Below are 22,947 nucleotides of genomic sequence, written 5' to 3' on the forward strand. Positions count from 1 at the left end.
CATATGAAACAAAATTCTGTCTGATAAGCCGGCTACAAGATTACTCGTAGTGACCTTGAAGATGCGAAAGTGCTTGGCGTGTGGGAAAAAACTATGCCCGAGGAGCGAGGCATTGAACATGTTAAAGACCTAGCCATTTTTTCTGATGTGCCACAGATGTAAGGTATGGTGATGGCATTTCTGAAGTCCTTCTGAAGAGATGGTCAGGGAATGGAGAAGGACTTGATTATTTTTTTAATTCTGTACTCACTGTAGCCATTGGAAGGTGTTGTGTATGTGTTTGAGTTCGGTTGAAAAAGCGGTTTCACTGGAACAAAGATTGTGGGCTCTATTGGTTAGAGTTTTAATAATGCCATATTGTTGTTGGTGGTGGGTCAGTTTGTGAATGTATCTGCCTGTATGAGTAGGTTTTCTATATGCAGAGAAAGAAAGGTTACCATTAGGAAGGTGTGTTACTAAAGTTTCTAGGAAGGGCAAGCTATTGTTATTTTCTTTTTCCATCCTAAACTGGATTCTTGGATGTAGGCTACTGAGGTGACTGAGGAAGGAGTCTAATGTGTCTGGGCCATGAGGCCAAATAGAGAACACATCATCTACATATCTTAGCCAGATAGAAGGTTTTAGAGGGGAAGAGTCTATGGCTTGTTTTTCAAAATTTCCCATGTAAAAATTGGCAAGAGGGGGTGAGAATGGGGAACCCATGGCAGTTCCTTCTATCTGTTTGTAGATTTTGTTCTTCCAAGAAAAATAACCAGAATTGATGGCAAAGGAAAAGAGCTCTAAGATATCAGAAGGAAAAATGTTTCTAAGAGTGTTAAGGTGTCATTTATGGCAGCAGTCGCCAATCTTTTGGACCTCACGGACCACTAAACTCACAATTTTGAATCCCATGGACCACTAACATGAATTTTTTTAAAAAGGTACAAACATGTATAAAATAATGATGATAAAAGTTGCATTTTATTAATATGAAATGCACTTGTTTAATTATAAGAAGATTATTTAGTGTGATATATGTTGCTGCTCGTTTGAAATAAGTTTATGGATTCTTGGCTCCAATGACATCACTGCAACACGGAGAGCCATTTCTATTTCAAGCTGACAGCGGTACTTGTTTTTAATTGCATTAACAGATGAGAATGTCTTTTCACACAAATACTTTATTGCAAATGGAATCAAAATTTTAATGGCTTTTTCACTCAGCACTTTGTATTCAACTTTTTATGGAGAGCCAAAAATGATGTCTTCATGAGGATGAGTGGAATTTAGCTAATCTATTTTAATCTATTAATTTAGCTAATCGATCTATCATCTGATGACAGTCAGATGATAGATCGATTAGGTTTTCTTTTTCTTTCATACTCAAATTGCTATCTTCAATTTTCGCCAAAAATGGATCTATTATCCACATATTGTCATATGTGGGGTGCTCTTCCTTTAGGTAATAACGGTCAAAAGATTCTGTGAGCGACCATAAGTGCTGTCGAACAATGGTTATTACCTGTTTAGTTGACATCCTCTTCTTTCATATACTCATCAAGATTTGGGAACATTTGCAGATCTTCAGCCAACCGCGTTTGCCACAGCAATATTTTCTTTTGAAATGCATCAATTTTACCTCGCAGTGTGAACACGTCCATAAGCTGTCCTTGTAAGGATATGTTTAGCTCATTTAACAGTGAAAAAATATCTGCCGGTTTGCAAGCTTGGCTAGCCAATCATTGTCGGACAAGAGATCTAGGAATTTCAATTTATTTTGTTGCTGGAAAAATAACTTGACTTTTTGGGGCAAGTCGAACAAATCGGGATAGTATTTTGCCTCTCGATAGCCATCTCATCTGTGTGAAGAAGATGAGTATATTGAGAGCCCATTTCTTCACAAAGTACCTCAAATATTCAAGAATTGAGTGCTTTGTGCTGAATTTCATTTACAATTTTAATTACATCAGAGAGTACATCGTGCAGTTCTGGAGACATTCTTTTCGCCGCAAGTTGCTCACAATGTAAAATACTATGAGTAAACAAGATGTCTGGGTGTCCAACATCTTTCACTTTTGTAACAACTCCTGAAAGATGCCTAGTCATGCTTGCACCACCATTTGTGCACATCCCAACACATTTTTTTCCATTCAATACCGTGTCTCAGTAAATAACCATTAAGTGCATTGAAAATTTCAGAGCCAGTTGTTCTACCTGGCAAGTTGAGCAAACAGAGGAGTTCTTCCTTTAGCTCTCCTTGACACTCAAACCTCACAAAACAAAGGAGAACTGCCTTTTTAGTTATGTCTGCTGATTTGTCGAGTTGAATTGAATAAAACGTTGAATTTTTCACCATTTCTATCACTCGATTTTCAGTATCTTCAGCCATGTCTTTGATTCTATGCTTCACAGTGTTAGCAGATATAAGAATTATTTTCAGTCTCTGGACAGCCTGTTTCTCCAAAACCTCTTTAATTAGGCTTGTAACAAGCAAGGCTTAATTAATTCTTCTCCAATCGAATACAGCTTTTTACTTTTCGTGATTTGAAGTGCTATCAAATAAGAAGCCTTTACTAGGGACTTATCTTCAACAGTCATTTTTGCTAATGAACTTATTTGCTTTTGCACACTTTCATGCATCCTTTGAAAACATTCAACTGGGCTTCTTAGCTAAATCTGAGTGTTTTGAGTGCAAATGCCTGCCGAGTTTCGAATGTTTCATGGCATCATTGCATAAACTCTCAGAACACATGACACAAAGCAGCCGTGGATCCAGCTCACTTCCAGGTTCTTGAATAAATCCAAACTTCAAGTAGTCACCATCATATTTTCTTGAAACCTTGAACTTTTTCTTCTCTTCGCCTCCAGTTGTAACGTCCTTCCTGATGGTGCCTGGCAGGGGCTGTGGAGGCTCTGATTCATTGATCAACTCATGGTTATGCGAAGTATCACCAAAGAAATGCAAAAATGCTTGGTTGCTTTTTCTCACTCACTGTGGGTTTATTTTATTTGAATCTTAAACCAAACAAGAAATGATAGTTATCAAACTCAAGCTCTTCGATGCCATTAAATATCACAGTGCACAGTTAAAATAAAAACATCACTGGTAGCTTACCTAAGAAGAGTATTGTGAGGAATAAACACCAATATAGTGTTGACAGATGACAATTTGCTTCAACAAAATAAAACAATCGGACGAGAATAGGTATTCACGGGGATTTGAGTATTGTGACGGTATGCATGCACCAGTGAAGCCTGCTGCATGCGTACTAGGATTTGCAAGCTGCGCAGTCAGTGGCCCGAGAACAAAAGCGCCCCTAGACGACAATTATCAGCGATCCTATGTCGGTGTCCAAATTTCTCCACGGACCACCAAAATTTTCCAGCAGACCATCTGCGGGAAAATTTTGTGGTCTGCGGACCACAGATTGGCGACCTCTGATTTAGGGGAATATTGATAAACAACGAGATGATGTCAAAGCTGACCAATATGTCTATATTATTTGAAGTAAGATTTTCAATTAAGTTTTTAAAGTGGGTAGAGTTTTTTACATAAGATGTGGCAAGATCAGCGAGGGGGAGTCAGAGTTAGCTAGCTGCTTTGACAATTTGTAGCAAGGTGCATTAGTTTTGTGAATGGGGAGAATTACGTTTGTGAATTTTAGGTAAACTGTATATCCGGGGGGGACGAGAACCAAAAGGTTCGAGTTTTTTTTGTAATGTCAGGAAGCCAGAAGGACACTTTTTTAAGTAGGTTTTTAAATTTTTTAACTTGAGTTTTTGTGGGATTGTGTTCAAGTGGTATGTAGGTAGTGTGATCCCTGAGAATAATACCCATTTTGCGATTATATTGAGGCATTACCCTTATCAGCTCAGCTCTCTGGTGACGATACTTTTTTTCTTTCCGTAATTTTAAGTGACAGATTCCGCATTCGATGTTGTACATAATATCCAATACAGAAACTTCTTTAGGTGCAATGCCAAAATTGTGACCAAGGTTTAGGGCACTGACAGAAATCCAAAAAATAATCACATCAAAAAGTTTAATAACCTTTGTAAATTGAAACCGCTACCTTCAACCGCTCCATACATTAGTCAACCTATTGTCAAAAGGACTCAGCGAAGATGCCACCAGTGCCCTAAGCTTCGGCCACAATTTTGCTGTCACACCTAAAAAAAGTTCCTGTATTGGATATTATGTACAACATCGAATGCGGAATCTGTCATTTAGCTCTAAAAACAGCCAATAACATCAGACTTGACATAGCTAACACCCTCCAGTCGGCACCTCCAAAAATTAATTTATCTTCCAGACATCTCTCTGCCCTCAGAAAATTACGGAGAGAAAAAAGTACTGTCATCACAGAGCTGATAAGGGTAATGCCACAGTCGTCCTTAATGCCTCAGAATATAATCTAAATAGATATTATTCTCTGGGATTGCACTACCTACATACCACTTGAACACAATCCCACAAAAACTCAAGTTAAAAAAATTAAAAAACCTACTTTAAAAAGTGTCCTCCTGACATTACAAAAAACCTCAAACCTTTCGGTTCTCGTCCCCCTGGATATATGGTTTACCTAAAATCCACAAACCTAATTCTCTCCTAAGACCTATAGTAGACGCCACTCTGACCATATTGTGGTCAGAGAGTTAGCTAGCTGCTAACTTGACCCCCCACCGTCACTGGTCTTACCACATCTTATGTAAAAAAAATCTACCCACTTTAAAAACTTAATTGAAAATCTTACTTTAAATAATACAGACATATTGGTCACCTTTGACATCATCTCATTGTTTATCAATATTCCCCTGAATGACACCTTAACACTCTTAGAAACATTTTTCCTTCTGAATATCTTAGAGCTCTTTTCCTTTGCAATCAATTCTGGTTATTTTTCTTGGAAGAACAAAATCTACAAACAGATAGAGGGAACTGCCATGGGTTCCCCATCTCACCCCCTCTTGCCAATTTTTACATGGGAAATTTTGAAAAACAAGCCATAGACTCTTCCCCTCTAAAATCTTGTCTGGCTAAGATAGCTAAGATATGTAGATTATGTGTTCTCTATTTGGCTTCATGGCCCAGACACATTCGACTCCTTCCTCAGTCGCCTCAATAGCCTACATCCAAGAATCCAGTTTAGGATGGAAAAGGAAAATAATAATAGCTTGCCCTTCCTAGACACCTTAGTAACACGCCTTCCTAATGGTAACCTTTCTTTCTCTGCATATAGAATACCAACTCATACAGGCAGATATATTCACAAACTCTCCCACCACCCCTCTCACACAATATGGCATTATTAAAACTCCTACCTTTGTTCCAGTGAAACCGCTCTCTCAACCAAACTCAAACACATACACATCACCTTCCTTTCCAATGGCTACAGTGATTACAGAATTAAAAAAAATAATCAAGTCCTTCTCCATTCCCGACTATCTTTTCAGAAGGACTTCACAAATGCCATCACCATACCTTACATCCGTGGCACATCAGAAAAAATAGCCAGGCCGTTAAAGAAGTACAACCTCCATACAGCTTTTAAGAATCACCGTGAACTTACTACCCTTATCCGTTCCACCAAAGATCAGCTCCCTCCTCTCTCAGTGCCTAGAGTATATAGAGTACCTTGTTCCTGTAAGATAGCTTACTTCAGACAAACAGGCAGATCAGCAACCATCCAGTTAGAAGAACACAAGTCATACATCTGTAATCACGATTATGGTCAATCTGGCCTTGTTTTGGATACAACCCAAAGGATATCCTGGGATAAAACCACCATGCTCCACTATAGTAAATTCAAAAAAAGAAAGACTGTTTTTTGAATCTGCATCTGCAATCAGGAATCAACCTAATTTAAACAAATATGGTTGTATAAAACTTCCCAAAATTTGGGAAACATTAATTACAGATCCCTCTTTACATCCTAGGTCAACTGCAAATGCCAATAGAGGGCACACCACCTAGATAGGACCTTTAGTTTCACTCACTTGTTTTACTTATCTTTGTATTGTATTTGTATGTATTGTTACAAAAAAATTTTTGTAATCTCTGAAGATGTCTCTATGACTGAGACGAAATATTGAAAGCATTAAAATTAGTTTTAATCCTTTCTCAGCGTTGATAATATTCCATTAAACCTCCAACATGAATGCATTCTCTAAGCCTATGGGGATGGTTTGGTTAGTGGTTGCTGTCTATATAACGAAAAAATAATTTTTTGAAATTAATTATTAACATGTTCATGTTGGACTGAAATAAAACTCTCAATGCAACCTTGACCTCCTGGCTGTGAAAGAAACAATTTCACTAACAATTTCCTGTTTGTGTACTGGCATATGCACCATACCAAGTTATTTGTTTATAACCAAGTATTGTAATCAGTGTGGAGGGCAGGGAGATGAATTTGCTTTAGAACGTATTGGAAAATGATATTTAAAGACAGTGCTACATTTGGTCAGTATATCTGAATTACTAAAAGGTGTAAATATGTAAACCAATATTAAAGAGCTTCATGAGAATGGCAAACATAAGGACAAGAGAGAGAGAAGAGGTGTGTGAATAGAAATATTTTCATCACTGACAAATAATTATTAATAACTTATGGTTTGCAAAATTATGTGTCATCTCTGGCATAGGCAAGTGTTTTTTTTTTCCTTTCTCTCCTGAACCTGAGGTTTTTTACATTCCATAAAGAGGGCGCTAGCATCATTCTTAGTAGCAGCTGCTATACATGTTGCTCAGATAAATCATTATTTTTCAGTAGATAATGGTGATACTGTTAATAATTGATGATATTTTGTTTATTTTGACTGTGTTGTTTAGTCTCAACTATTATTATGTGATATTCTTTCAAAAACATTCTTTGTTATGGCACTGATGCATACAAAAAAAAATGCTGACCAAGACATCGATGTTGACTGATATCAACGTGTGAGATTTAGTGCAATGTACCATGTGTTTAATATATTTATTGCTTAGAGTGAATGGTTTATGGCATGAGAGTGAGAATGGAGAGAAAATTTGTCAGATGTGTTTCATAAGCAAGTGTAAGAAATGCGAGTCATGTCAAGAATGAAAGAATGAAGTGACTGATATTATGGATATATAAGGCAGGATTGTGGAAGTGTTGTGGAGAATGTAGTTAAAGAAGTGAATAATAGTGCATGAAATACAAATGAGAGTTTGAAGAAGAACTTTTATGCAGAACTCCTTCATAGGACAAAATGCGAGCTTGAACGACTGCAGAAACGATTGACATGTGGTACAAAAGGATGGCGAATGAAAGTGAAGGGGAAAAGTAAAAAGTGTGAGTAATTAGGAGAAAAGAGATAGAATTGTATGGGATTATGATGGTAATATGGATATTTAATGAGAAAGCAATGAAAGCATGTTTTCCAGGTGCGAAGATAAAGGATGTTAGTGAAGCTGTAGAAGAAAGAAGTGAACGAATTAATTGTTTTGGCAGGCACAAATGATTTGAAAGCTGAGAAATATGCAATGCGAAAAAATATGAACGAGTTATTAGAAGCAGAAAAAATGAAGAGTAAGGAAATAAAGATTGTTGTCTGTTGCCTCGATATGATAGAACAGAATTGAGAAGAAGGACCACAATCGCTAATGAATCAATAAGAATGTACTGTAAATTAAAATAGTTCGAATATATCTGGGGGGGGGTGACTTTAGAAAATCAAGGGTTTCAGTTAATGGTACTAAAGTCACATTTCCTTTGCTTAATTTGATAAAGTCACCTCCCCCCCAGATATATTTAAACAATTTAAATTGACAGTACATGCAGGCTACTTTTTTTCATGGAAAGGGAAGATATATACAAACAGCTAGGTGGAAGAGCGATGCCCCCCCCAGCCAATTTTTACATAGAACACTTGGAAAAGCTGGCTATGAATACAGTCACTCTCAAACCAATGGTTTGGCTACATTATGTTGATGATGTGTTTGTTATTTGGCCACATGGTCCAGACACATTGGATACATTTTTAGCATATTTAAATAGCCAACACCCTAAAATCCACTTCACAATGAAACAACAGGAAGCTAATGACTTCTGCCCTTCCTGGATACACTAATCATATGGCTTCCAGATGGTTTCTTATCTTTTTCTGTTTATAGAAAGCCCACACATACAGGGAGATATTTGCACAAATACCACCATCCAGCTCGGTATGGAATCCTTAAAACACTAATTCACAGAGCTAGAGCTATCTGTTCCAATGACAATGCTCTTACCACTGACTCACTCACTTGCATCACACTTTCTTAGGCAATGTATATAATCCCCATAGGATAGGAAAAATACTAAATGCTCCTCAGAAATCCCCTCCATTGCCTATCACACAAGACTACAGCAAAACTGTTACCATCCCATAAATCCAAGGCACATCTGAAAAGACATCTAGAGTGCTTAATAAATATAAGCCATGCACCATATTTTAAACCATATGTGAAATTGGCAACTCTAGTCCATTCACCTAAGGTTAAATGCCTTGGTGAACATAAAAAATACATCTGGCACCATCGTTATGGCAAGCTGGGTTTAGTAGACCATGCCTTGGATACCCCCCTTCATACGGGATCAAATGGAAGAAAACGGAAGTCCTACATAGAAGACATAAGTCAGAGAGATTGTTTTTGGAATCAACAGCAGCTTTAAAACATACTCCAAACCTCAACAAATATGGATGTATAAATTTACCATAAATCTGGGAGATAGTTGTTTTATGCTTTGCTATAACAACATCTTTCCCATTTAGTGAATGGTACTGGGGATCAAAGATAGTATTCTCTTAAGTGTTGATCATAGTTTTCAGCTTTATAGTTCAGCATGTAACATGTTTTAATTGGAACATCAATAATATCATCATCATAACACCAATTACGGGTATAGACCATATTGGTCTGTTCTGGTCTCATTATCCATCCAGTATCCTTTTTTGAGGTCTACCCTGCCTTTTCTTTCCAATTGGCTTAGATTTTAGTATTTGTTTTGGATGTCGGGTGTTGGCCATTCGGTTTACATGTTCAATCCATTTTTGTTTATAATTGTTTAGTTTTTCTTCTATTGATTTTGTTTTTAGTTCTTTTAAAATGTCTTCATTCCTTTTTTGATCTAATAATGTGTATTTTGCAGTTCTTCTCATAAATCTCATTTCACTTGTTTTTATTCTTTGTTTATCTTGTTTGTTTACTGCCCAAATTTCACTGCCATATAATAATGTGGGCACTGCTAAAGTATTGTATATTTTCAAGCATGTTTCTTTTCGTACTATATTTGGGTTGAGTGTTCTATTTATCAGGGCAATAATCTGTACAAATTTTGAAGTTTTTAATTTTATGTCTTTTTCACCTTCATATGATATTTCACATCCAAGATAACTGAAAGTATTTATCTGTTCTATTATTTTATTATTAATAACTATTTTGCTTCTAACTGGAGTTAGCCCACAAAATGCCATTGTTTTAGTTTTATCTATGGAAATTTTCATTCCAAACTGTTCTACTATAATGTTTAAATTATATATTGCTCTTTGTAAATTGTCTTCCTTATCTGATATTATTACCTGATCATCTGCAAATAATAGTGTATTTATTTTGTTATTCCAGGAAATTTCGATACCTTGATTGTTTAAGGTGTTCCACTGTATTAATATTTCATTCATGTAAATATTGAAAAGTGTTGAAGACAGAGGGCATCCCTGTCTTACTCCATGGTTTATAGATTGTTTTTCAGACAACTTTTCATTTATTTATTTTTTTATTTCATTATCTTTGTATATATTCAATATTGCATGTAATAAAATATAATTAGATCAATATAATCATTAATAAAATCAATATAATTAGATACTTCCCAAGAAAGCACAGCATAATCACTGTCACCAACTGATAAAATAGCCATATTCTTAACAGAGACTTCTGATGCCATGAACAAATCTAATCCTAATCTTGAGTTCCTTCATTCTGATCATGATAAAAATTAATATCACACAGAAAAAAAAAGTATAAATTTAAATAATCAAAGTGGAGCACAAGACTCAAACCTTAGAGATTCAGTGGAGGGCTAAAGAAAACAAAACACTAAAGAAAGTGGCAAGAAAGCATGTTAAGTCCAATCTGTTTTCATGGTATGTAGTAGATGAATGGAATAAGATGCCAGCGTGCTTTCAAGAAGTATGGAAAGAAAGCATTTAGATATTGTATAAGTATTATTATTGGAGTAATAATAATATTATTATTATGTTTTAAACAGCTAAGTTATGAGACCAGCATGCTTGTTTTGTGGGATGAAATTTGCCTCTATATGATATGGATGAGTGGAGAAAAAATATGAAATAGTTAAACGTTTGCCCACTAAGTAATGATTTAAATTATATAACTTATGTTAGGAAAAATCTTTATTATCAGCAGACTTTTGGGCCATGTTCTGTGACAATTCTCAATGCAGATAGGAAAAGAGATAAACAAATTAAATTTGATACATTAGAATCATTATGTAATAATGATTTTTACTCCTGACACTATAAAATTATTCAACTTTCCTAGATTATTTTTCTTGCTAAAATAAGCTTTACAAACAGAATGAAGGAACTGCAATGGGGTCTCCTATTTCTCTGACTTAGGCCAACTACTACATGGAACATTTCAAACCACAATTTTTAACTCTTTTCTCCTAATCCCTCTATTCAGCTTCAATATGTTAAGAATGTAGTTACCATCTGGAACTCTTCTTTGCCTGAATTTTATGAAATATTGGAAAAAGAATTAATTCAGTCAATCTTAGAATTAAATTAACCCTTGAAGTAGAAGACAAGTGCTTCTCATTTCTGGATTCTTATCTTATTACAATCCAATGGTAGTTTCTACAGTTCTCTCTCTCTCCCTCTGTGTGTGTGTGTGTGTGTGTGTGTGTGTGTGTGTGTGTGTGTGTGTGCGCGCGCGTATATATATATAAAGAGTAACAAATACTGGAAAGTACACCAATGCTGCATCAGATCAGCACCCATCTCAGAAATTAGACATTATTAAAACTTCAGTACATCATGCATGCATTTTATATTCCATTGATTCTCTTGTGAATAATGAATTGTTCCTTTATCAGAGCTACCTTGATCTCCAATGGTTACAACACCAAACAAAATCAACAAAGTAATTAACAATTATGGCCTTCATCCAAATTCTCCTGTAGAAGCATGTAGAATTTCCATCCCACATGTCAAGGAGTGTCAGAAAGACCCATGAAACTTCTACACTAGTTATTCAAGTTTCTTTCCATCTGGATTGGAAATTAAATTCATTCCTAGAACTCTCTGAAAGATAAATACCCTTCATTTTCCTGGAGTTTATAGAATTCTGTACTCATACAGCTTCTCTTGTTATGGGCAGACTGGTCAGTCTGCTCAGCCATGTGATATCTATTAGACATGAAATTCATTGGGATAAAACTAAAATTTTACAGAAAAGTTGTTTCTTGTTAGAAAGAATGTATGAAGAAAGCTGTGAAGCTCATATCCATTGACCAAACCTTAAGAAAAATGACTGTTCACAATTTTCCCAATTGCTCAAGATAATCTTCCAATCTTGGGAGATTATCCTGAGCAAATGGGAAGCTGAGCAATAGCCCTCATCTTTGTGTTAAGTGATTTATTTAATGATAAGTAATTTTTTGTTTCCTTGAATTCAAAGGGTTTATAGATGTAGCTCTCTTCCTGCAAATTAATATCATTCATTGTGACACATGCTTTAATATCAACATTAGATGTTGAAAATTCTGAATTCTGCTAATAATAAATCATTTTCCCATGGAAATTATTCTGTAATTTAATCATTACATCATGTTTTATGTGCATATGTCAATTTTTTGCAAGATAAATTATTTTCTATTTACCAAGAAGAAACTGAACTTCTAATTCCATTTATATAATATGCAAATAAATAACACCTACTGAACAGTTTACCTGTTGCCCTTATAATTGCCACTGGCCTTGCTACTGGTGCTGGCGGAGGAGGAGGGAGCATGGAACTGCTATAAAAATGAGGTAATTTTGTGGGACTACGTACTTCAGAATCTCTGCTAGACTGAAAATGGATCAATATTAATTTACTTTTATTTCTGCATTACTTGACATGTATAACAAACATTAAACATTATTTGACATTTCTATTATTTAATGGTATAGAAAAGAAAAACACACTGCCTTTGTATTTATGGCAAACTGCTAATCCTGTTACTTGCTGATTTGTAAGTATGACTTATAGCAATACATATGTGCACACGCACGCGCGCGCACACAGCATCGGACCATGATACCGCTTACTGTAACATCTGCATTACCATGACTTTCCTTCTGGAATACATTAAAAAGTCTCAGTCAAATCCACTTGACCATGATTTTATGAAGCATGATAAAATTATTTTTTTCCAGTTCAAACAAGTAAAATTTGATACTGCCTATCAGTGACAAGTATGTACATGGAAGAAAGTACTGAACCACAAGATGTCATATATATAGAACAATAATTAAATAGAATGTACAGTAAATGTTTTTTTTTTTTGCAAGCCCAGCATATGATCAGAGAATCCCACAATATCAGTGATATTGTGGGATTCAGTGGGATTGTGAAATATTTGAACAACTTTTATTATTAAAAATGAACTTTCACCAGGTTCATAAAATTATAGCAAAGTACTATGTTAAATGAGTTTTCAACCATCATCAGTGTAGGAATGATTGTACAAAGCAGAATGCTTGTTTGCAATAATTCATCGTTAGCATTCTACCTTGTATAACCATTCTTATGCTGATGGTGGCTGGCTAGTTTAATGCTAAAATATTTGTAAATAAAGTGTTATTATTATTTCTTGTGTTTAAGAGTTGAAAGTGTTCAAAGTACTATATTATGCAGCGTGGTGCAAAAACAGTACTGAATACATGCAGTGATATATGTTATGGAGTAAATGGGTTTATTAACAAAGAAATATATGTTTACACATGATGATATGTACACTCCCAACTATCAGCAGAAGCAGAATCTTGGTTGAATAAAGCATTAATGACAGTAAATTATGCTTGAAATGGGCAGAACCTTTCTTTCAAGACAGACTTGTAGACAATCAAAAGTTCTCTGTCATCTTAGAGAACAAAAGTCGGGACATCTGCTGGACATATTGTGTAATTTCATCCCTTAGTTCATCAAAGTTTGAAGGCAGGTCATTGTGGAATACCCATTCCTTCAACATACCTCAAACAAAGACATCAAGTGATATGAGATCGGGAGAATGTGAAGGGCATGAGAATTCTGTGGGCTCTGAAATAAGACTCCTGGAGAAGTACTCTGATAAACAGGCTCGAGAACCATGTGATGTGTGACAGGTTGCTCTGTCCTGTTGGAATACCTGTGCATGAAATGGAATGTTTTTTAGTATGACACATCCTGGGTGAATGGAATCAACACATTCTTGATGTAGCATTCACTATTCAAGGTCACGGTTACACCCCCCTCTTCAACAACGTAGGGCCCAATTATGCCATGGCAGGAAAGCGCACACCATGTGGTGACCCTCTTGCTGTGAAGAGGTTTCTCTTGGACAAATTCAGGTCTTGAGAAACCAAGAAACCTGTAGGTGAATCTGTTTACATGACCACTTAAATGGAAATGTGCTTCATCTGAGAACCAGACATTATGGAGGAAGAATGGATCTTCATAGACATTGGACAGCACACATGTAGTATTCCTACCATGCAGTGTAATCCATTGATGTTAAGCACTGACTCACCTGAATGATGTATGAAAAGATACCCATCTCCTTAAGGATTCTCTGTAGTGACTATTGAAAAAAGCTGAAGGAGCTGCAGGCGTCAGGGGGAGCGGAACCCACCTTTTTGAGTCTTCAAAATTCAAGGAGAACCGGCCTATCAGTCCAGAACTCGGGAGGGGGGGAACATCCCACTTTTCAAGTCTTCAAAATTCGAGTCATCAGAATTAAAGGAGAATTGGCCTATCAGCGTGTGTGTGTATATATATATATATATATATATACACACACACACACACACACACACACACACACACTGGGTGATCCAAAAGTCACAGAAAAAGTAAAAATTCAATAATTCGAAAAATATAGACAGTAGCACGATGCGGTTTTCACAGCAGAAATGGACAGAAAGACATGGGAATTTTTTTAATAATGAAAAATTCATTGCCAGAATAGTTACATTTGTCACCGACAGGTGGCGCTGTGGCGGTAACGGAGCTGCTACCTGTCACTATTTAAACCATGAGGTACGTAAATTTCAGATGTAGTGAATACTGAAGTTAAACTTTCAGCATTTAACATTTATTACTAAAGTTAAACATTCTGCCAAGGTGAGGCATGTTATCGTTATGAGATAAAGCACTTTTAGTTAAGCTGTATTATCAGAACTCCGAATGTGCAAGCGTGGCTTTGCGCACCTATCGTTCGATGCGGGGTATTAGAAGTGGAAAGGGGTCGATGTTTTGTCCCTCACTGATAGCTATGATGAAAAGGTTTGAGGACACTGGCAGTTTGGAAGCACATGCAAGAAGCGGGAGATTCAAAAAAAACTATTGCAGTTGTGCACGAGGTCGAACATGAGACCAACACACAATCGGCAGCTTCCGCACATGGGGAATGCAGTGCGCGTGAAATTTCAAGACGAACTGGCATTTCGTACGGGACTGTGTGGCGATCACTCAGGATCATCCTCAAGAGGTATCCTTACAACATTCAACACGTACAGGAATGAAAGATAAAATATATAAACAAGAGGAAGGAATAGCAATGGGCTTACCCTTATCACCTAACTTAGCCAACTTTTTTCTTGAACACCTAGAAGAAAGAATTTTTGCTCTTAACCCAAAACCAACAATTTGGTTATGGTACGTTGATGACATCTTTGCAGTTTGGAGTCACACAGAACCAGAACTCTACGTATTTCTACAAAAAATCAACATCCTACATCCTTGTACCGAGTTCACATTAGAAAAAGAATCATCGAAAGGTATTTTCTTTCTTGACGCAAACATACAATGTAAGCAAGATGGATCCATTTCCATTTCTGTCTACCGAAACCAACTTTGTCAGGTCATTATATCCACAATACATCAGCTCACCACCCATCTCAAAAATATGGCATCAAAAAATCTTTAGCATCCAGAGCACACAAGATGTAACTCTATTGGAATAGTCTAACTATTCCAAAAGTTTGGGAAATTGTTATCCTCAACTGTATTAAATAAATTTATCTGTTATATTTTAATTTAATTTAATTAGTTTTGGTATTTGTATACTTGGTATTTCTAGGTCTACCTACTCACTGATGAGACCTCAATAAAGGTTGAAACCGGTCTCTGGGTAGAGACCTTCTCTCACTCATAATGTAGAACAATAATACAGCTTCTAGGAGCTGGGTTTCACATTATGGGGAAATATCAAGAATAGTAATCGGAGCTTGCCCCACCCTTACCATGAGTTGCCTCAGTGTTGCACTCCTTAAAGGGTCAGTTGTAACACTACCCAGGTATTTGCTCACGCTTGGACTTGCCGAACTTTATATATTTACTATATTTGGCATGAAACTCTGAGTTTCTTATTTGACTAAGAAACAATATGGGATGTCATATCCCTTAACTTAAATAAGTTTATGTTGCCAAATTGAAGCCTTTGGCTCTTCATATAATTAATAATTTAATTAGTTTTAATTTCAGCCTGTTAGGTTTAATCGATGAACACGACTGTATACACTGAGAGATTCCGATTTAAGAATGCACACTTCTGTTTTTTGAATTCAATTCCTATTGTTGTTCAATCATTGTATTGATGATGTCTTATGAGACATAAGATGAAATATTTACATAATAAAAAAGTTATTTACTGTGGCATAAGTGTTATTCTATAGTTATAATGTAAGAAATTTTTCCATATCTGTTAATACGCCTTCATGTTTTTTTTGGTATTATGGTTGCTTTCATGCTTGTTTGTCCTTTAACGTGTTTTTTAATATATAAGGCATCCTTGACTATGGTATCTACTGTCGATACTGCAAGACAGTTCACGTGCTATACCTGATAAGGTTGGTTCACCTTCATATTTCTTTATTATCTGTAATTTCATCTCTAGATCGATTGAGTACATTTGTGAGATGGTTCATGTTTTGATTCAAGGGCACGTTTACCACCAGCCATTGTGAATAATATTTAGAATAAACACCAAAAACGTGAAAATATGCACAATGCTACATGGGTGTGTTCACAGCAAGAGACACAGAGCTGGGACAATGTATCATGTGGAGTGTGGGTATATATAAATTTATTATTATTATGTGACACCTCCAGGGAGTCCAAAGACTCATCGAGGGAGGGCACCTGCTCTGCAGCTCTTAATTGTTATTTGTCAAGTCTCCAATACTGTCACATAGCTTACATTTTGGCCCTCTAACATGTTATTAATGCATCAATCCACTTAGATCTTGAGCCTCCTCTGGGTCATCTACAATCTGTACATCAGACACCTTCTTCTTCTTCATCTATGATCTCTTATGCTTTTAAGCATCGAGATTTTGCCAAAGAGAATTTCCATGCCGTCCTGTCCAAGGTTTGTTGTTTTGCTTCTTTCCAGTTAATTCCCTTCTTTTCCAATTTTTCTTTAATTTCCTTTTGCCAACCTTTCCTGGGTCTGCCTATGTTTCTTTTTCCTATTTTCTGGCTTTCGTATACAGTTTTTGCTATTCTTCCTTCTTCCATTCGATTGAGATGTCCAAACCATCTCATTTGGGCTTGTGTTATGAATTGATTCAGAGGTACAACTTGAAGGCTGTCTCTTATGGTTTGATTTCTTATTCGGTCTAGTCTTGTTTTTTGTGCCACTTTCCTGAGATATTTCATTTCAATTGTTTGTAGTTTATTTGTGTTTCCTGTTGTTAAACACCAAGACTCACAACTGTATGTTAATGTTGGTAGAAACACTGAACGGTACACTGCCATTTTGGTATTTTGGGTGACTTCTTTCTTATCTAGGAGTGGGCCTTTCATTGCATAGAATAGCTTTGTTCCCCCTCTTATCCTGTTGTTAATTTCCGTGTCTAGTCTACCATCTTCTTGTATATACAATCCCAAGTATTTAAAGGAGTGGACTTGTTCCAGTTGGTGATTCTCTATTTTTATTGTGTGTTTTTGTTGATTTCTAGATATGATCATTGTTTTAGTTTTATTTATATTTATGGTCATATTCCTTTTCTTTGTTTCTTCATGCCAAATGTTGATATTGTACTGCAGATCTTCAGCTGTATTTGCTAGAATCACTACATCATCTGCAATCACTACATCATCAAAGCCATATTGCATTTCATCCATATGTGAAATCCTAGTTTCTTTCAGTTTCCTGTATCCTAAGTGGAACTTTTTGGTTTTTGTTTGGCATGCCTTTAAAATTTCATCCATTACTACGATGAAGAGAAGAGGGCTGAGGATACAGCCTTGCCTCACTCCTACATTTGTTTCAAATTCTTTTGATCTATTATCACAGGTTCTTACATAATTTCTATTACTTTTGTAGAGGCTTTGTATGGCTGCTATTAAGTTATCTTGTATCTTGTTTTTCTTTAATGTTTGCCATATTAAGTGTCTGGGAACTTGGTCAAAGGCCTTTTCAAAATCTATAAAACATTAATGTAGTTCTTTTCCATATTCCAATGTTTTCTCTGATATTTGTCTAAGACTGAAGATAAGATCCTGTGTGCTTCTATTTTTTCGAAAGCCATATTGCATTTCATCCAGCATGTCCTCTATTTGATTCCTAAGCCTCGCTTCTAAAATGCGGGTATATAATTTTCCTGGAACACTTAAAAGCGAAATTCCTCTATGGTTTTCACATTTGCAGTTGTCTCCTTTCTTAAATATGGGGATTATTATAGCTACTTCCCAGTCTTTGGGAATAATTTTCTTTTTCCATACAACATTGAATAGGTGTAAAAGAAATTTTATGGCTTTCGTTCCTAAATTCTTTACCATTTCTGGTGTTATTTGGTCATGGCCTGCTGATTTGCCCAGTTTTATTTTATTTATTGCTGCTAACAGTTCATCTGCATGAATTTCTTCACTCTGATCTTCTATTTTGCTTGTGTGTCTTGCTCTTAGGGTTCTATTTTTTCCATGTCCTGCATCTTCCAATAATTCTTGAAAGTACTGTTTCCATCTTTCCATGATGTCTTCGGAATTTGTGAGTAACTTTCCATCCTTATTTTTGATAAACTTTATGGGGCATTCTTTCTCTGACCTCATTCTTCTTAAAACATTATAGAAGAGTTTTTGGTTTCCTTTAAAATTTTGTTCTAAAGTATGTCCGAAGTCTTCCCAGCATTTTCTTTTCTCTGCTTTCACTAAGGTTTTAACTTTATTTCTTTGGTTGTTGTATAGTTCTCTATCAACCTGCAGCTTTGATGTTATATATCTCTTCCATAATTGCTTTTTCTTTTTAATTTCTTCTTTTAGCTCTTCAGTCCACCAGGGTGTTTTATGTTTCTTCTGTTTATTATTTAATGATACACCACAAATTTCTTTGCTTGTTTCTAGAAGAAGTGTTTTGAACCTGTACCATAAGTTTTCTACATCTTGGTCTTCATATATCTCATTTTCTACTTCTTTCATCTTCTCTTCTATTTTACTTTTATACTCAATGGCTGTTTCTTCTTTCTTTAGTTTGTAGTTCTTTATCTTAACATTTATTTCCTTGCTACTTTTTCTACATTTTTCAACTTTTATTTTATGGATTGTTTCCAATACCAATAAGTAGTGGTCACTGCCTATTTCAGGACCTCTGTAGACTCTTGCATTTTTTGTATACTTCCAGTACGATCTGCTTATGATGGCGTAGTCGATTATAGATTTTTCGTTTCTATTGGGCTCTTCCCTGGTAAACTTATGGATTTCTTTATGCTTGAACATAATATTCGCTATCACTAAATTATTTGTAAGGCAAAGATTTATTATTCTTTCTCCATTATTATTCCGGGTTATTTCTCCTTGTGATCCCAACACTTGTTTCGTTTCTTCATCTACTTGATTCCCTACCCAGCCATTAAGGTCTCCTAGTAGTATGATATGCCCTTGAACTTCTTCAATTGTTTTTTTGTAAGAGTTCGAAGAATTCATCTTTAATTTCTTTATTGGCATTATCGTTTGGGCCATATGCAACAATTACAGTGAATACTTGGTTGTCTGATTTAAAATCTATAGTGATTGTCAACAACCTTTTGTTTATTAGTTGCCATTTAGTAATATATTCTTTGAGATCTGGTTTAATTATGCAAGCTACCCCTTGTTTTCCCCATTCTCTTGGGTTTACACTTGAATAGAAAAGTATATACCCATCTTTCATTTTCTGACAACCTTGACCTTTCTTTTTTGTTTCTGTGACTGCTAGCAAATCCAATCTTGATTTTTTAAATTCATCAATTAATTCGTTTTCTTTTCCATGTAGACTTTTAATGTTCCATATCTCATGTACCTTTTTCCTCGCTTTGTCGTTAACCATTTAGGCAGTTCGGCTATCTCTTTGTTATTTCTTTTAATGAGTGAAATTTTAAGGTGTGCAGGGGATTAGCCTTCAGCACCCGAGTCTGGTGGTGGGGCTGCCACCTTCGAGGCCCCCAGACCGGCCTATGAGGGAAGTGCTATCCTGTTGGTCCGCGGGAGGTATTTTATTTCCCTCCTACCCTTCATAGTAACCTATGACGAGCATTCCCCGATCCGCCACCAGGGGATGTGCTCGATGGGGGTTACAGGTGTCCCCACACGGGCATCAGACACCTGTTGTGCCAAATTTTCCAATTCAATTCTGTTTCAGTAACCATACCATCTTAAATTAGCTCTGTTCACACTATCAATGCTAACAATATTAGGTTTCCTTCTTATATCTTCATTTCTAAATAATTTGCCCACTGATACTATCTGTTCACTTCCACCTAATTTTTCTCAGACCTATCATGTCTGCAGTCTCTAGTCTCCCAAACAATTTTATTCTAACCCAGTGTTTCTCAATGTGGGGCCCACACCCCACAAGAGAGGTTTGAATATTTTAAGGGGCAATTAGAAATGTACATGTACATATTTATATTTACTTTTTCAGAACTTGGCTGACTATTATGCTGGGGGGCATCAAAATCTTTGAAACGTTGAGGCGAGTCATGATCCAAAAAATGTTGAGAACATTGTTCTAACCCAATGCTCAGCTTTATAAGCTAAAACTGCTTTAGATACTAAGTGTATACTGCTAGTTTAGCAGTTTGATTAAATTTTCTCCTATCCCACATAAATATATTCAACGGGCTTCCTGCTATATTATTCATTTCTACGCTGGTGTCCATAACCTAAGGATGAACACTATTTTTGAAGATTACAAACAGAAATTCAGATGAATCAGCTCGTGGCAATTTGTATAACTGATGATTTTGAGTAGAAAGTGGGTACACATTCAAATTTTCGAATTATCAGTTATACAAATTTTGACAAAATTTTGTCAGTTATACAAATTGTAGAACTGAACAGGATAAAAGGCAAAAGGCAGCACTAAGTTAATTGTGTTTGAAGGAAGCTCTTTTCGTGAATGAATAAAGTTTGCAAACTTGGGTGTCTTGTAATGTCTCAAACACATCATCTAGATGATTTCACACATGGAAGAATTGTTAGAAAGCTTAGAAGGCTGCAGAATTACTGATATTGCCAGAAAGTTTAGAATCTCATATAGCATTGTACCTGGGCTCTGGGCAGTGTTTCAAACCAATAGAATATGTTCCAGATATTTGCTAAGAGGTTGCCCTTGCTCACTATGGAGCGTGAAGACAGATTTTTGGTTATAACAGCACAAAAGAAGGGAAACGAGGTCGAGGACGTCCTAAAAGAAGGTGGAGTGATGAACTGTCAAAATTGGTCAACTATTGCCAAGAACAGAGAAAGGCGGAAAGAACTGGAGGAAGCCTTCGTTCAGCAGTGGACAGAAAATGGCTGAAAAGAAGAACAGAAAAAAGGTACTCAACGGTCCACGGCAGGTCAACTTGAAAGTCGACTCTATTCGTGCACAATATGCAGATATCTGGCGAAACTATTCTCAACCAAAAATTGGTCAACCATTGCCAAGGACAGAGAAAGGTGGAAAGAACTGGAGGAGGCCTTCGTTCAGCAGTGGACAGAAAATGGCTGAAAAGAAGAAGAACAGCAAAAAGGTACTCGATGGAAACAGCAGATCAGCTTGAAAGTTGACTCTATTCATGCACAATATGCAGATATCTGGAGAAACTATGGCAAGATGTCTGCAACAAGTAGACCTACATGCTGAGGCCTGTAGTCTGCATCCCTTTTTCCACAGCTCATCACAGAGCATGTTAGGATGTTATAAAAAATCCATAAAAATTGTACAAGACACCAATGGGCTAATGTACTCTTTATAGGGGAGAGTCATTTTAGTTTTTTCTTTGATTCTAGACGACACCTGATCTGGTGTAAAAGTAGTACTGCTTGCCATCGCAAGAATGTTCTTGAAAGGAATAGATATGGCAGTGCTGAGGTCATGGTGTGGGAAGGCATTATGCTTAATAGATGCACCAAGCTACAAGTACTGGAAAAAAAGAGACTAAGACTGGTGAACAATATTGGAACAAAGTTCTTCAGAGTCAAGTTTGATTATTCCATGGTGCTGTAGGTGAAAAATTCATTTTTATGGATGACAATGCCACACCACATTGTACACGAGCAGTGGACATACTTCTGGAAGATCGAGGATATCAATCAAACTGAGTGGCCAGCATGCTCCCCAGATCACAACCACATAGAATACGTTTGGGATGTAATGAGGAAATGCATCACTGATTAAATTCCCTTCCAGAAAACAAACAAGGCCTTATCCTTGCTCTGAAGGAGGAGGAGTGAGAGTTTGCTTCAAGAATGATACCCTGTATGATTCCTTTCACTAAATGGTGATACCAGTACTTTTGTACAGTTCGATATTCCTTGCTAGAGGATGCCTAATCTTGAATCTTCTCTTTTAGAGCTTCTGTGGCTTAAGAGTTTCTTGCCTCATTATGTATCATTCATCTGCAGTTTCTATCGCTTCCACAATTCTGAAAATTGTTCTGGCCTCTTTGATTTCCTGCAATGCAACAACCTTAACAGTGAAGTTATCTTCGTTGATGACTAATGTCCACAACTACAAATAGCTCCAATTTCCCAATTTCAAATGATCAATCTGGAAGAGAAGTTGAGGTAAATACTGTAAGCGAGGACTTAAATCAAACTGTTCATCTCCAACCGAATTCCTGACAATCTTTTCCAATATTATGTATAAAAACAATGGATCTTTACTTAACCAGTTCTCCTTCCAGGTACACAATGAGGTGACTGTTCCTCTTGGTAATTAAGCCCAATCTCATCTAAGTTTAGTCTCTAATGGAATATCCTAACTTAAGTTATTCTCACCCTCGTCATGATTAGAGAAATTAACGATACTGAAATGAGGGCCTTTGATTCCCACTCTCTTCAAAATTCCCACACAACATCCAGGCCATGAATTGAAAAAGTATGCCAGGGTTGTAATAAAAATAGCTTATCATAAGTGACTCAAAACAAAAACTCTATTTTCATTCACAGCCTACAACACTTCATATCTGTCATGAACAGAACTAAATCTAATGCTTTCTAATTTGCTTTCTGGTCACTCACAATAGCTGTTGGCACAACAACTTTTTGTCCATCTGTGCTCATGGCAATATTGCAACAACACTTAAAGCTGACCTGGTTCTAAGGAACCAGGTTAAAGAGCAAAGTGTAATGTTATTCTTATAAATTTATTCAGATAAATGTGCGGCATTTATCTGAAATAAACCTTGCGACCACTCATATGTAGGAGTGATATATAAAAAAAAAACGATTAC

The 22,947-nt window shown here is 36.2% G+C and overlaps 1 protein-coding gene across 2 annotated transcripts in view; it reads right to left on the reverse strand.

Moving 5' to 3' along the window:
- Positions 1-22,947, reverse strand: part of LOC150108663 (nuclear factor 1 A-type-like) — a 299,832-nt gene that overhangs the window by 83,297 nt on the left and 193,588 nt on the right. The window contains exon 11 of one of the 2 annotated variants that reach the window (XM_090416139.1): positions 11,959-12,079. In XM_090416139.1, the coding sequence (XP_090272265.1) occupies positions 11,959-12,079 (121 nt within the window). Of the gene's footprint in view, positions 1-11,946; positions 12,080-22,947 lie in introns of both variants that reach the window. The other variant, XM_090416138.1, reaches the window with a different exon arrangement.

The sequence above is a fragment of the Typopeltis vanoorti genome, chromosome 3 (genome assembly GCF_054136105.1).
Source record: "Typopeltis vanoorti isolate ZY-2024b chromosome 3, IOZ_Tvanoo_1.0, whole genome shotgun sequence".
In the NCBI taxonomy this organism is placed as follows: Eukaryota; Metazoa; Arthropoda; class Arachnida; order Uropygi; family Thelyphonidae; genus Typopeltis; species Typopeltis vanoorti.